The sequence below is a fragment of the Polyodon spathula genome, chromosome 2, assembly GCF_017654505.1.
Source record: "Polyodon spathula isolate WHYD16114869_AA chromosome 2, ASM1765450v1, whole genome shotgun sequence".
Taxonomy (NCBI): Eukaryota; Metazoa; Chordata; class Actinopteri; order Acipenseriformes; family Polyodontidae; genus Polyodon; species Polyodon spathula.
The window spans coordinates 31668980-31686381 of record NC_054535.1 but is presented as its reverse complement, the minus strand read 5'-3'; the positions used below and the strand labels follow the sequence as shown (position 1 = coordinate 31686381).

General features: G+C 33.7%; 1 protein-coding gene across 2 annotated transcripts in view; it reads left to right on the top strand.

Annotated features, from left to right (window-relative positions):
* The window catches only part of LOC121295302 (follistatin-related protein 5-like), a 211284-nt gene that overhangs the window by 31921 nt on the left and 161961 nt on the right, over nucleotides 1-17402 (top strand). For both annotated transcript variants that reach the window (XM_041219779.1, XM_041219785.1), the window contains one exon: nucleotides 16322-16570. In XM_041219779.1, the coding sequence (XP_041075713.1) occupies nucleotides 16322-16570 (249 nt within the window). The remainder of the gene's footprint in view (nucleotides 1-16321; nucleotides 16571-17402) is intronic.

The window sequence follows — 17402 nt, the reverse complement described above, 5'->3', positions numbered from 1 at the left end:
CAAAAAAATTTGAAAAATTATGCGTAATCTGATTTTGCGAGCTCCTGACCCCCTGGAATATACATTTATTTACACTGAAAACAATAGAACATTGGACACCTTAGTAATTTTGAGTTTTCTGAAAACAAAATCTTCCCCCAATATGGAAAGAACACATATTTTCAATATATTATGCATATATGCAATGTATAGTTTTGTTACATATGTTACAAATATGCATAACATATCCATATATTGATGTACATGTGTTCTTAATGTGTTTTAAATATAAGCAAAACAGGAACATGCATTATCAAAATTAATGACATCATGCAACCTGATTTGTATGTGTCTATAGACAATAAGTAAATAAGGAACACATAATAAATGTTCACAAAAATGTGAGTTAATGCACTAATTCCAAATATGAAAATAACGAGAATAAGAATTACAAGATTTTTTCTTAATATATATATATTATATATATATATATATATATATATATATATATATATATATATATATATATATATATATATATATAAATAATTATTATTAGTATTAATTTTAATCATACACCATGAACATTTGTGCAAATAACATAAAACCACTTTCTGCTTAAAGCTGCTTTTTACCTGCAAAGCATATATCAAACATGCAGGTCATATAAAATACAAGATAGCTTAGTTACACAAGACACAATTAAAGCTAGCGTAGCACCCATATCATCTCATTGTAACATTTTACTAAGGAACAACCCCTGAAAAAGTATTTGATTTTCTATCAGTTACTACAAGACTTTGGGACATGTTTTCAACTCCTACGTATATATCTTGTGTTGTCTTTTCAATAAAGGACAAATCCTAGGAATTATAGTTATATGAAAATTGTTATAATGTAGCATTTTATTTTCTGGTTACAGTGTGTAAGTTTTTATATAAATTGTGTTTATATTCTAATCTTCATTTTCTAATTTTTCTTAATTGGATAATGGCATAATATATGAACATATGTAGTCATTTGTATAAAACATTCACCAAATGAAGGGGTATATTTTATATTAAAAAAATAAAATAAATAAATATATATATATATATATATATATATATATATATATATATATATATATATATATATATATATATAGATATATATATACATATATTTAAAATATAAAAAACACATTTAGATTGTACAAACACATATTTGGAGTATAACAAGCATATATGGACAGCAATATATGTTACATATACTAACACATAAAATCCTTATATTGCAAATACTATGAAATCAGGCCAATTTCATAAACAATTCATATATATTTTATATATGAACATATATCTATGCACATACAAATCAAATGAAGAAAAATAAGAGGCATATAAGTGTAACATATATTGCTTTCAATATATGTAAAATATGGTTATTTCCATAAGGGGGGACTGCACACGCCATCACTGTTTGCAAGCAACGTCAATGAATTCACTTGTCAAATTCAGTTTAAAACTACCACTAAAGTCTCAAATCAAACCTTGCCTACAGTCAAAGAGGCAGATATATCAGACTAATATGACAGAAGATTATGGATGTGGTAAAAAAACATTAACAATACGCTGTGTATAAATGCAGAGTGCAAACGCAAAGGAAAACTGACAATATGTTAAGTAAAATTTGAATATCCAAATAATTCATCATTAAAATCCAAAAAATCATAATAAAATAGAAGATAATAAGAAGAAATATAGAGTAAGAAAAACAGAAAGCGAAAGAGCAAACTGTTCCCCCACTATTACCATTAGTTTAATGAAAATTGATTTGGGTTTGTTTCAAGGACAAACTCAGATTTGTAACTTGAAGTCAAGGACTCAACACTTGAGGTTTGAGCACTCGACCACAAGTCAGATTTAGCAATTATGTTTGTATTAAATTACAAACTAAAGATATACTACTCTAAAAAAAAAATATTAAAATGTGTGTATATGTCAGGTGCATTCAAAGACAGAGGACTCTTTTGATCAGCACTCGAAAATGTGATTTACAATACATTTTATAAAAATGTTTCATATCGTAATTCAATGTATTTATATAATTCTCACTTGACTTGTTACCTCCCAGTAATATTGAATACAGAATGTGCTTATCAAGTTTGACAGGTAGGTCAACTGCTTCTGGAGGCAAAAAAATACAGATCCTCAAGTGAAAAAACTACAAAACATTAATTCAAATTGATTAGCATTTCAAAGTCAGAGATTGATGTTAGACAGGAAAGAAAATGTAGGTGCCTGGCAGGACCGTCTACCCGTTGGCCAGAAGGTTTAAATCGTTATATTTAATATTTGCTATATAAAAACCATAATCTCAATTCAAGAGCACTTTAAGGATATTGACTCTAAAAAGTTTCCAATTATTGATTTATTTTTCTTGGCACGATTAAAGCATTTTTCCATGTTCTTAGAACAAATCTGCGTATTCATGAGCAGATAATCACATTTCTTTTTCAGCCTATGCAAATTACTTTCATGACCAGCCATATAACAAGCAGTGCTTACCTACAGTGTTTTAGCCATTTTCCAGTAATGACAAACACTTACAGTAGATGAGGCTTTTATACTGTCTTTCACAACCGAAATGGGTTTCTCATTGCAACTTGTGTTTTTGTTCATGTTTTTCATGTGAATTTAAAATAGAATAGTCTGACACAACATTGCATTGAGCCAAACCTAATTTTGTGGCTTTGAGAAGTTGACGTCCGAATTACATCTTTCTGCTCTTTGTCTATAAGCATTATTCTAGGCTTGAGTAAAATGGACTCCACCCTGATTGAAAATGAGAATTAGAAAAGTCGGTACAAGAGGGAAGAATTTTTTTTTTAAAGATAAGAAAGTTGGGGATCATAGATCGCGTGAGGTGGGTATTATTTTCTGGTATAGTGGTGTTGTTTTGATAATTCCAATGGAGCTATCTGTTATTAGTTGTGCTATTGCTTGTTGCTCTATTGTCTTCCTTTCATTGAGCATTTTGGTTGCATATACAACTGATATGCACATGTGCAGTTTGAAATGTTGGTTGAAGAGCAATGAGACTGGATGCATCTCCCAATGGTCATATTTATGTTGTGTAAATCTGGTGGCTATGGTTTGCTACTTTCACTATATACAGCTAAACAAAGTGTATAGGTTGTCTAACAGTCAATCTTACCTTTTAGTCTGTAGTTGTGTAGTTGTGCTTTTGATGGCTGTAGTAATATTGATCTGTGGGAATTGCGCACAATGTAGTCTATGACAAGTGCTCATTCCAGTTTTCTAACTTAGTTTTTTTTTTTTTCCTCTTGTCCAGTGGTTGTGTGGCAATGTTTGTTTCCTGCTGTCATTTGTGTTTTCTTGTAGAGGCACTTTCCTTGAAATCTGTACCTATCATAGCCCATTCATAATGACCCCCCCACCCCACCCACACACCTTTTCATCTTATTTTACATTTCTAATTCTGACATCTTTATTTTATGTTATTTATGCTACTTACATCTCACACTAGCAATTAGGGGTCGAGTTCACATTCCAAAAAATTATACACAGTGAACCTCACACCACTCCAACATTGGAAGACACTGAAAAAGTCAAAATATCTGACATTTCATTTAGGTTTCTTTTAGTATAGGATACATTTCTTTAGTTATGGTATGTAGTCTTTTGTTATGGAAAATAACACAGCACTATCCTATTTAAAATACAATCCAATCAAGGATAATTTGTATTTTTTACCTGTATGTAACTCCATTACCTAGAAAGGATACTGTATTTAATATACATTTACACATTTTGAAACACTACACTTGGGCAAAGGGCACAAAAACGTACAGCAAATCAAAAATATGTTAACACTAAGACACATGTTATTGGATTTATGTTTACAGTTCACAGGACATTGCAAAAGCATAATAAGTAGGCTATCTACTTATTTAAAAAAAAAAAAAAAGGCATAAAACCTTGTGCTGATGACAGTGAAACTTGTATTTTATGTTAATGATCAAAATACAGTTCACACTAAATTTAAATACATTGACTGTATTTAACTTAGTAGAGCTATGAATAAGAAGATAAAATGTATTGCTGTAGCGCTTTTTATTTTAGCCGCGAAGATACTAACCTTTATGCAAGTTATCTTTATGTCATACCTTTTTACCTAGCTTTTCTTCTGCTCTTTGCAGTACTTTCTTATTGACCAGTGTACAAAGCTACTTTTATTGTTACTTTTGTCTTGTGGGAGATAAGAGTGTTATATTTATGATGTAAAATGAACAAGAGTGACCGGGGTACAGCGCTACCCTGGGGGTACCCCGTGCCGTCTAATATAATGATCTGAAAGATGTTACTGTGCGTTAATGTACTCAAAGTTTTAGAACTTTAATGTTTCAATGTGTTCACCAACAGTAGCAGAAAAATACAATTTTAAAAATAACAATAGATCGATTTTATTAAAAAAAAAAAAAAAAAAAAAAAAAAAAAAACCTACAAGATAGTCTATCAAAGAATCAAAATGTGTGTATAGCAGAATAAAAAAAAGCTTAGTAGGCCAGCTACTGTAACTTGTGTAGCTGCTGTTAGATTCAGTTTTTGGCAAAAGGCCATTTATGACACTGTCAGATCATTTGTAGTGTAGTAGGCAGTTTTCACTGCAGGTAGGTGTAATGTCACAGGAGTGCTCGTTGAAGAAAGGACATTTGGGAAGCCTGCCAACTCACAGAAAATGTATTTCAGTCATTTCATGTTTTTCATGTTGCTCCATGTTTTATACAATTCCTTTTTTTAATGCATTGAACAACACAAACAAAGATACAGAGTGTAAAAAATAAAATACAGAATAGTACTATATAGTACAGAGTACAAATATAAAGAGAGCCAGAGGGTGGGCTCTAAATAATTACAAAAAACCAAAAAAAACAAAATATTAAATAATTTACATAAATGAAAAGTTTTCAAAGTTTTTTTTTTTTTTATTAGACATTTTATTAACTTTAACGTACTGCTCCATTTTTTTTTTTTTTATAAAAAGAAAAAAATAAAGGTTTCTGATTAGAGAATTTACATTTGTGAATATGAAATCTGGCCACGAGAATAATCAGATTTATTACGCAATATTCCTTATTTTCATTAGTCTTATAATTAGTAAAACCAAACAGTACATTGCCAACATGAATTTTAAAGAGTTTTCCTTTTTTTAATATTGTTATTGGTAAAAATAATCAGATCTTCCCAAAAAGATCTGGAGTATCTACAATTCCAAAATAAATGTAACATTGTTTCAGTTGAGTCATTACAGAATGAGCCATTGAGATCGATGCCATGTTTCAGTTTCTTTAAATTGTTTTTTTACAGGATAGCATTCATGAATTATTTTATAAGAAACTTCTTTAATTTTATTAGTTAATAAATACTTGTTGTATAAACTCCAAACTTTTTTCCAGCTGATATCCTCATAAGCCCGTCCCATTAGACAACAACATAAGGAATGGACACTAGATCATTTTAAAAATGAGATCGTATATTCTTCTTCTTATTATTATTATTAGAATGATCTATTAGACAACACTTTCCAATACAAGGTTCAGAAGAGTCCATTGAAGGTAAAGGGCAGGACAATGCTTTCAAGTATTTTTTTATCAAAGTGATTACTCCTCTAGGGATAGCATCAAAAACAATTGCAAATTGCTTTGTTGTAATAGGTAATTTAAAGGTGGGCAACAAGTCTGTATAGTTAAGAAGACTGCCACTGCAGTTCAATAACTGAGTAACTAATATGATGCCATTATTAAACCAGTTGGGGAAAATATGGATTTATTTTTAAAGCAAATATCTTTGTTATTCCATATGGAATATTTGTGTGGAGAAAAATTATGTTTATAAATTAAAGAACATGAAAGAAGCATCTCTTTATGAAAATTGGACAATTTGATGGGAATTTGAGTGATATTGTAATTATATAATAATAGAAAGCTTAAACCACCAAGATTATTAAAAATATAAGAAGGAATTAAATTCCAAATTGAAGTTGAATTTTTGATGAATTGTTTAATCCAATGTATTTTGAAGGTATTGTTTAAGGTGATGAAATCAAGGAAATTAAGGCCTCCAGATTCATAATTGCTCATTATTACTGATTTTCTAATATTATGGATTTTATTTTTCCAGATAAAGTTACATAGGATTACATCAATCACATTACTTATATCTTTTGGTACCTCTAGAGATAGAGCTGCATAAGTCAGCCTAGAAATGCCTTCAGCCTTAGTAAGTAAAACCCTACCTTTAAAGATAAATCTCTTTGCAGCCATTGGTTTAATTTCTGCTGTGTCTTTTCAATAATAGGGTTAAAATTTAAGGAGCTCCTAGTTTTTTGGTCTTTGTTTATAACAATTCTGAATTGTTTATTTCATTTTTAATTGGTATTTCTAATATAAAAGATGCATTACAATTTTTGATAGGTGATAATTCACACTTTTTTAATATTTAAGTATAAACCTGAAGCTTTTGAGAATATTTTAATTATATTATAGCTATTGGTATCTGAGATTTATTTTTCATAAAAGAGTTGTATCATCTGCCAACTGACTTATAATTATTTGTTTCTCTGCAATTGATATATTTTATACTATTCCTTTCCTCGTTGGACAACTCCTCAGTGATGTCAGTTAGTTTCTTGAACAAGGACAACGGAATGATTCCAGTAGTCACCTACAGTCATTTGCAAGACTCAAGTGGCGCAGAAATGTAAGGCTAGAATTTCAAAATACAGGGATGGTATGACTGTGCATTGTCTGTTGACACACATCTTGCAGTATGCCACTGAGGCCTGTGCTAATGGCTATATCCAGATCATTTCTACAGAGTAGTGACAGGTACAAATGACAAAAGCACTGTCTATAGAATGCACCTGGAAGCTTTAATGTTGGTAACTTTAGATTGCTACAGATAAGTATTATTTTTATTTGAGGGCTGTGGCAGAGGTACTGTATACTACCTTCAATAAAAGCTTTCTATACAATAGGACACTAGTTATAGGAATGCTCTTTAAAGGACTATTATTTTAAAAAAAGCGTTTTTTTTTATTAAACTGTGATTTGCAAAGGAAAGAAATACATGTTAAAACTCTCAAGAAGCTTAGAAAGAGTTTCATGAACTGAAATCTTCATTTAATTGATCACAGCACTCTTTAAGAAAACAGTCCTGACCAACAGATTCTTTAAAAGTCCTTAAAATGTTATGAATAGGGCCATGGGGCTTATAAATTACACATATTAGTGTTATATTCTAATTATAATCACCATATGGTGTACAATAATTACAGTACTGTCAGTGGTAGTGAATATGAATGTGTCCTGTGACTGAAGGTGTACCGTGTTACCCCTGGTAATGTCAATGTTACCAAGTAATGCTAAAATAATAGTGAGAATAATTCCACTATTCTTACCAAATAATGAGTTAGTATTTGCTATGTAATGCTGTAACCAATAGCACTACCACCACAGTTACTATTCTGTTCAATGCAAAACAAACAGAAATAATGCTGGAAAAGTGATGTTCCTACAAAGCCTCATTCAAACACTGTGGGTTTAAGCTATTAGCTCACTTGCTGTGGCTTCTGAGAGCACACAACGTGAATTTTAAGCACTTGTGTGACTCTAAAATGCATTGAATAATAAATGAAAGAACAGAGTATGAAGCTGCTTTTATTGTACCCTCATGAGTGGCACCCATGTGATCAGAATAGAAAGCTGGGAATCAGTTTTTACGCCACAGCAGCTGACATCAGTTACAAAAGCATGTTTTGAAAGCTTTTATTTGATTTTATTAATTGACACAAAACAAATGGTTTGACAATCTTTATACAGGAAATACTTGATAGACAGCTTTACTTTGATACCAGCACCAAGAGAATCATAGTTTTTGGGCACTTGTTAACTGAACCGAAACTGGCTAATCAATTGGTCACTTTCCAGACTTGATGGGGGGTGGATTATCAAAAATCTGCTTTATTGTATCAAACCTGTGGTATAGTAACGACAGCTTTAGTAGCAAGTGACTTTCAAACGCAATTTGTTAATAAAATGTTTTGAAATTAAGTCGATTTCTCGGTAAAAAGCTTAATTTTCACAGGTCACCTACATCACTTCCTGTCTCAATGACTAGATAGGTGAAACTCATTAATCAAAATACATGCTACAAGATCAAGAAAAACAATCACCTGCTGGAAGTGTACAGGGACAAAAGACACCTCCCCTTTCCCAGGCTATGTCTGTCCCACTGCGTCGCACTGGCCAACATGCAGGTAGAGGGGTGGAAAAAATAATATTTTTAATTGGTTCATTGTGTGTTTTTTTTTTTTTTTTTTTTTTTTTGGATGGCCCTGGGGATAAGCCATCTATGTAGGCTTGGTTGGAATTTATTTTCTTATGTTGACATCTCCTTTTGTATGTATTTTAGTATGTACAATTGTAGGCTATAAATAAATGTTTTAGTTGTCGTTTGTGTTTGTAGTTGTTAGTTATTATACATCCATACCATGTATGTAACACTTCATTATAAATTTATTAAGCTTTTAAAATTTTGATAGAACTCCCTAACCCAATAAACAATTTGTTTATAATTGTTCTGTGAATTCCTCTAATCACAATTGAAAGCATAGGAGTAGCCACCGAACCTTTACAGTATTACAAGAACATTTTACATGCATACAAATGTGAAGTTGGATATTTATATTATTGCACATACAGTAAAGTGTGGGGGAAAGGGGGGGGGGGGGGGGGGGGGGGGGGGGGGGTGATAACATTCTCCTGGCGGGAAATGGAACGCCATGATCTGTTGCTACCAGTTCTGAAGAGTTGCCTGACAGCCCTTGCCCTTGCGGCTTCCATGGTCCAAGATAAGGTATTTCTTCCTCCTCACCTTCCTCAAGTGCACAAGAATTTCTTTGTTGTCCAGCAATATTCGATGTATAGCTACGTTGTGCAGGATACAACACGCTACGAATATCCTAGCCACAGTTTGGGGGTCGTATTGGAGCACACCCCTTGATTTGTCGAGGAACTGAAACCTCATCTGTAGAAAACAAAGTGGACCTGTGCGCTCTACTGTACTCCTGTTCTTCATTCGGGTATGGATTAGATACAGGTGTTAAAAGCCAGTGACGCATTGCAAATCCGCAATCACCTTGAAGGAAACTTTATTGTAATATCAAGTATGCCATTTTCTATACCAAGATTTAATTATTTACTTTTAGGTTTTTATTTGTATAATTCAAATAAAATCTACAGTAGAGGTCAGTTGTCATATAATTTATGAATCCAGAGTTCAGATAAGCTACAGTTGCATTGATAATATCTTGGTAGTAACATTACACTGGGTGGAAATAACAGTATGTCATTTTAGCAATACAACAAATGTTCTGTAAGGTTACAAATGGTTAAAACAAGTTAAAACATTTGCTGCTACTGCTGCCACTCCCAGCAAAGCCATAATGTAGTTTGTTTGTTCTATTTTTGTAACACCAAAGAACTTGAATACTGTTTTAAGGTGAGATATATACTTTTTTTGTTAATTAAAATTCTCCTTTTCCAATGCAAACTAACTCCTCATAAATGATGACAATTTACCCTGATTTCCTTTTAAATTCACATGCAAACACAAATAGTCACAAGAAGCAGTGCTCGTTAAGATATTAACATTATTTTGTAAATAAACATAATTTCGGAAATCACATTAGCACAATTATTTAAAAACAGAATAGGCATAATGACTGCTTAAAATGCCAAAATCAAAGCTGCATATTGATTTGTTCATTAACACTTAAGTTATCATTTATGACTTTTTAGAAAATCCCCCCAAATATGTTTGAATGAATTTAATGTGTTAGTTTCTAATCAAAATTTACAAACCAAAATATCATGAAATAAACACCCCCAGTTTAGAATGCCTTTTGTCATAGTATATTTATTTAAAATCTGTTTCCTTGGTGAGCCTCACATTGTAGATCTCTGGGAAGGCCTAACTCAGTGGTGAACAAGCTGTGAGCTAGTGTTGTTTACGACTTTTTTTTTTTCTCTTGGGAGTGTATCTTCTAATTATGGAAAATCTAAGGCAGGCCAAGACTTGCCTGTTTTAAGATATCTAAATAAATAACCTGATCCAATGGGTTGTTCACTTATTGTGAGAAGCCCAACCTTAAAAAATCTATTGTTATGGTTCTATGGAACTAAAGTCTGCTTTCTGATATAAGAACATAAGAAAGTTTACAAACGAGAGGATGTCATTCGGCTGTTGTTTGCTTGTTAGTAGCTTTTTTCATAATGTGTTTATTTATTGCTGTACTATTAATAGTAAAGCGCTCTGAGATGACTGCTTTTAAGGGTGCTATACAAAATAAAGTGTATTATTATTATTATTATTATTATTATATTATTATTATTATTATTATTATTATTATTTATTATTAAGCAACTTATTGAAGGATCCCAGGCTATGACCTTCAACAACATAACTGGGGAGTTGGTTCCAGACCCTCACTTCTGTGTTTAAAAAAAGTGCCACCTATTTTTCACTGTATATCCAAACATCTTGTTGGCCTTTGTTATAGCTTCCCCGCATTATCTAGATTAAGACATTTCTGAGTCAACATTTTCATAGATTCCTTCTTCAATTTCAGTACCTTCCATATGAAATTTATAATGCACATTTTTATTGCCTGCGTGCAGTACCTTACACTTTTCTCTATTAAATGCCATTTGCCATATGTCTGCCCACTTCTGAGTGCTGTCTAGATCATTTTGAATGACCTTTGCTGTGGCAACGGTGTTTGCCACTCCACCTATTTTTGTGTCATCTCCAAATTGAACAGGTTTGCTTACTATACCAGAATCTGATATCTGAGACCTAATACTGATCCTTGTGGTACTCCACAGGTTAGCTTGCTCCATTCTGAGGTTTCTCCTCTATTCAGTACTTTTTGTTTTCTACGTGTTAACTACCCGCTAATCCATGTGCATGCTTTTCCTTGAAAAAAATCTAGCAGGTTAGTTAGACATGATCTCCCTTTCCTAAAACCACGCTGAATGTCTCCCAAGATACTGTTACCATATGGATAATTTTCCATTTTGGATCTTATTATAGTTTCCATAAGTTTACATATAATAGAAGTCAGGCTTATTGGTCTGTAGTTACCTGGTTCGGTTTTGTCTTCCTTTTTGTGAATCGGTATTACGTTTTCAATTCTCCAGTCTGTCTGTACAAGCCCTGTGTCAAGAGACCGTTGCATGATCTTGGTTAGTGGTTTGTAAAAAACTTCTTTAATTTCTTTGAGTACTATTGGGAGGATCTCGTCGGCCCAGGGGATTTGTTTATTTTAAGAGCTCCTAGTCCCTTTAACACTTCTGCCTCTATTATGCTAAAGTTATTTAAAACTGGATAGGAACAGGTCGACATGTGGGCCATGTTGCCCACATCCTCCTTTGTAAAAACTTGTGAAAAGTAATCATTTAATATATTTGTATCTCTTAGATATTTTATCTCCTCTTTGAATGTTCTCTTGCTGTTATAATATTGGAAAAGCTTTTTGGAATTGGTTTTAGCCCCCTTAGCAATGTTTATTTCTCTCTCTCTCTCTCTCTCTCTCTCTCTCTCTCTCTCTCTTTCTAACTTCCTTTTTGACTTGTGTTTGCAGTTCCAAGTACTCTTTCTGTGTACTTTGTTCTTGGTCCATTTTAAACATTCTGTAAAGAGCCTTGTGGCAGGCTGGCGAGTCTCTCTCTTCTTCTCTCTCTCTCTTCAAAAAAAATAACTCTCTCTAAAGCAAAAACAAAACTCACTCTCTCGGCAATGCCTTCACTCTAACTTCCTTTGCTTCCTCACTTGTCCCCCCAAATGCAGTTCTCCTTTTACTCTTTCTGTGTACTTTCGTTAATCTTGGTCCCCCAGCCACCTGAACATAATCTGTAAAGTTAACCTTTTTTAAAGGGCAGAGCTTTGCTCTGCCACAAGCCTTTTTTCTCTTTTTGATCTATTAAGCCATTTTGGCAATTTAGTTTTAAATTTAGATTGATCTACTTTTGGGATGTAATTGATTTGCACCTCTAGTACTACATTAAAAAAAAATATCCATCCTTTTTTCATGGATGTTTTCTCTATTTTACTGCAAACTACTTCTGTTAATCTCTGTTGCTTACCTTCATAGTTTGCCTTTCTAAAATTGTAAATCTTAGCTTTAGTCATTACTTTTGGGGTTTTAAAAAGCACTTAAAATGAGACCATGTTGTGGTCTGAGTTTGCCAATTGTTCTTTGATCTCAGTTTTAGTTATTCTGTCTTTGTCATTTGAAAAGACTAAATCAAGGCATGCCACCCCTCTAATCGGTGTCTTGATAAATTGTGTTAGGAAGCAGTCATTCGTCATTTCCACCATTTCAGTTTCACTTGTCGTGCTCACCAACAGGTTTTCCCATTTTATATGGGGGAAGTTGAAATCCCCTATTAATATGGCTTCTCCTTTACTGCACACATTTCTAATGTTATTATATAGCAGATTATTTTGCTCTGTGCCTAAATTTGGTGGTCTGTAGCATGTCCCTATTATTATGCTCTTTGAATTTTTGTCCATTATTCTCTCCCATATTGATTCTGCATTATTTTTTTATTCCAGATATAACATCTGGGCTTCAAGACTATTTTTGATGTATAGCGCTACTCCTCCTCCTCTTTTGTCCTGCCTGTCTTTCCTATACAGTCTATACCCACGAATATTATATTCATCTCCATCACTCTCGGATAACCAAGTTTTTGTAACACCTCACATCATAGTTACTTGTTAGTGCAGTAGCTTCAAGTTCTAACATTTTGTTTCGGAGACTTCTAGCATTTAGATAAACAAATTTAATGGCTGTCTTACCTGAGTTGTTGCCCTTATTTTGATGTGGTTTCCCTTCTGTTTTTTTGTTGATTTCTTCCCCCTTCCTTTCTAATTTAAATGATTCTGAACCTCCTCAAGGATCCTTTCTCTGTGTAGATTGGTTCCCTTTTTATTTCAGTGCAGTCTTTCCCGCTTATATAGATAGTCCTTGTTACAGAATGTGGTCCAATGTTCAAGGAAGGTGAAGCCTTCCTGTATGCAACATATTTTCAGCCATGCATTTAGATGATTTATTTACAGCTGTCTGTATGCTCATTTGAAAGGTGCCAGTAGTATCCCAGAAAATACCACAGTTTTGGTCTTGTCCTTTAATTTCCTTCCTAGATCTCTGAATTTGTTTTGCAGGGATTTTTGTCTGTCTCTTCCAATGTTGTTTGTACCGATGTGGATGACTATACCTGGTCATCTCCTGTTCATTCTAGTCTGTTCATGTTCTCAGTGATGTGTGTAACAAACATGGAGTTTCCATGCGGGTCAATTTACATGTGAAATGGCAATGCGCGTGCACGTTTGGGAGAATTACTCGGGTAAATCAGGTTTGTGGCCGAAAAAATGGCCAAAGAGAAGGGTAGGGTAAATCTCACTTACTCGTGTAAATGACGAAACACATGGGAGATACGCCCTTTATTCGGCTCCTATCAGTCTCACTCGGCCATTGAAAGGTTTTCTCAGCTTTTTCCTGAGGGAAAAACGACTAGAGACCTGCGCTTTACATCTTTTTGATGATGTCGGGCAGGGTTAATATCGGATTGGAAAGGGAAAATTGTAATATTGGACCTGGTCCGACATGGGACCACAAAGGGTTAATTAATGAGTCGTAACATATATTAGTTGAAACAGTATTCACTACTAATGACATCTGAAAAACAATTTGGGCAAGAGTAGTAAAACACATTATTAACCAGCCAGGCACAAGTTATTTTGTTTTATTACAGCAGCTTAGATTTACTCGTGTACCAGTTCTCTGCACATGGAAACCACATTTTAACAAAAGTTCACTAGTAATCTTCAAAAACAGCAAGAGTACTTTATGGATAGCTAATTTACATACCAACCCCCACCTTTCCCATTCATTTGCATGAAGTCGGTTGAAAAGCCTGGTTTACTCGAGTAAAATAAATTGAGCTAATGGAAACCCAAAAAAGCATTTTACACGAGACATTTTTCTTGTGTAAATGTCTCGAGCTAAAAAAAGAACTTGCATGTAAACCCCATGAAAGACTCTTGGAAGGCATCACACTGCTGTAGTAAGGGGGTCCAGACTGCGAACTGAATTTGCTGTCTTTCTCAATATGGAGTCCCCTACAATCATGACCTCCCTTCTTTTTGCTGTCTGGACATCACTGTAATGAGGTCTTGGATGTTGTTCCTTTTGTTCTCTTGTTGCTGGTTTTGATCATCTAAATTTTTAAGTTGCTCAAATTTGGTTGTGGTTGACAAAGTTGATTTTTTTCCCTGCCTCTGCCTACCTAAACCCAACTGTTTTGGCTCTACTAATTCCCTGGTGGCTCAGTCTGTTAGGGATGCAGACTTCCATGAATTGTGGGTATGCCAGCTCCTCAAGCTCCTGTTGTTGTCTCATTTCCTACAGTTGCATTTCTATCATAATTACTAGTTTAAGCAAGTCCTAGATTGTCAACTTGTCTGAAAGATATATCAATGACTGTGATCAAACCTTAGAAATAAGAAAAATGAAATCACAATGAAATTGCCACTCAATTTAACATGAGTAAACTATCCTCTGAAATGCTAAACTGGTTTGTATAAACTAAAGGTACAACTTCTTAACTGCTTTTAAAACAAGCAATTTTCCAGGAGAATGAAACATTTTTGCTATGACAAGAAAGTACATTTACTCACTATTAGATAACTCACCCATAAATCTCATAGTGTTTTGTAATAACAGAACCTTAATCTTGTACAGATGTTGTATAATTTGAGTGACTAGGCGATTAAATAAGTGTATACATGGAGCAAGTCCTGAAAGAAATGTGTATGTCTGCAACAAAGACATTTGTGAGTCAGATTCTCAAAGCTATTTACACCAAATCATGCGTTTTGCATTTTTTTCTCCAAGAAAAGAAAGAATTTTAGACTACTCGCAAAGCCCCAAATTAAATGTCTGAGTTGTTTAGTTCTAGTTTGGTAACTTTATTGGGTGAGTTTGTTTTTACTATCTTACTACTTCAAAGCATTCTTAGTCATTAAATTTGACCTTGAATGGTCCAGTAATGCTAAGCCACAAAAGAGCCTGACCTTATCAGCACTGAAGGAACCGAACAGGATAGCAGTATCAAACAACGATCATTTGGGTGCGGTTTTACAATGTTTTGTAAGGAATTTGTGAAAGGAGGGGGGAAGGGTGGAATGTTTCAGTACAAAATTAGGTTGGGTCAGATGTCCAGGGGCAGTGGGGGGATGGTAGAAGAAGGGCAATGCCTGCTTGCTTGCTAGGTCATAAATTCCAGGTTGAAGTGAACATAACAACCGTAACAGAGGGGGCAATCATGCCCCACAGCTATCCTCTATTGGTTGAGTATATGAGTTTAGGGGGTAGGGATGGATGAATTGTCTGCTGAGTGCCAAATCCTGATAGGAGCATGGAATTTTATGTAGAAACTATATAACCCATGTATGTGCCTTACCCCGGCAGAATACACTAGTTACTGATGAAGTGACTGTTATTCTCCGGAGCGCTCTGTATTTTGATGACCACTGCAATAAACCTTTGATGCAACGATCGCTGTGATCGATTGTCTCTGATCATCTCTGCACTTTATTTTGCGACCCTACAGCACAAATACAATTTCAATAAGATGATGCATGACTGACCACCTGTTTTTCAGTACTGAGAAGGTTTTAATAAAATAATATAATGCTGGATGGTGCCAAGACAAAATGACACACTTAAGAGTATAAAGTACTAATTTGTATTCCTTAGCTTTTATCTGATTGTGAAAATACTCAGCAAGTTATGGCACCTTAATCTTTGATGCACAGTGTGTTAGCTATCCTTGAGTAAGATGTTAGGGACACAACCTGAAGAAATCCCAGCACAAGTACTAAACAATTCCTCAATTATGCATGATTTCCAGTGGATTTAGACTGACAGCACTCACTAGCCAGCCAATTAAGCATACTATATACAAGTTGTCTACAATAACATTTTCAAGATTAAGGTTATATTGGTAAACTGATTTGGGCATTTAACTGATGTAAGTCTATAGTGCAGTCTCTGTACAGTATCAGTAATATGTCATATTAGTATTGTTATGAACGTATGTATACATTACAGTGGCACAATATTTCTGTTCTTTATTTCAGCATATATGTATTTTCATGATTCCTTTTTTACAATCAGTAATTGATGCATTTTTATTTCCTGATTTCAGGGTACTTCGGTCAGGATGGCCATTTTGGAGGCTGTGAGAATAAGTACTGCGGTTTGGGGCGACACTGCATTGTTAACAGGGAGACTGGGTTGGGAGAGTGCGCCTGCATGGAACGCTGCAAACCTCATTATAAACCAGTCTGTGGTTCAGATGGGGAACTCTATGAAAACCATTGCGAGCTTCATCGCGCTGCCTGTTTAAAGAAGCAAAAGATCACTGTTATTCACAGCGAAGACTGCTTCTTCAAAGGTAAGAAGGTTTCGGACGTGGCTCTAATTGCTGTGGTGTGAACATGATTAAAAATATCAGAGAAACTTTGCAAAGACATGTGATATTATTATTGATCCTATTAAATAAAGTTTAGATGTTTAATAAGTTGCATAAGAAACAATTACCTACCTGCGTGAACGCAATTTCATAAAATTAACATAATTTAAAAAAAAAAACAGTACATTCATTTTCATCAGTTTCTGTCAACCATTTTATTGAAACTTCTGCTTGCGGTTACAAAATGATGACTAAAATAATTGTGTTATATTAGGAGAAGACTAGCTTTTAACGATATTTCTTCCCAGTTGCTGGTATTTGTAATCTGTCCCTAACGTTGCTGCTCTCCTGATATGCATTCTGGCCAACATTACCAAATGTTGATTCAGAAACCTTTTCTGTAGGGCGATGTTCTTGTATTCCCTTGTACTTAGTTTACAAAGTTTATAAAGTGTATAATTTATTAACCGTAGGATTATATTTCAATTATTTATTACAAGTTTTAAAAAGTGCCAGACAAAATGTTGATGCAGATAATTGTTTTGGGCATTTTAATGTTGGCCAGAATGTATATAAAGAGAGCAGCAAGGTTAGGGACAGATTAGAGATACCATTACATAATTGTACACATAGTTTGTCAAACAGTTTGTAATATCAGTACTAGATATATATCATATATATATATATATATATATATATATATATATATATATATATATATATATATAAGGATTGTCCGTTAGTAATTGTTATAGTTCCTCCAGTATTTTTAGAGTATACAGTAATTTTGTTTTAATTTAAAAAAAAAAGCTAT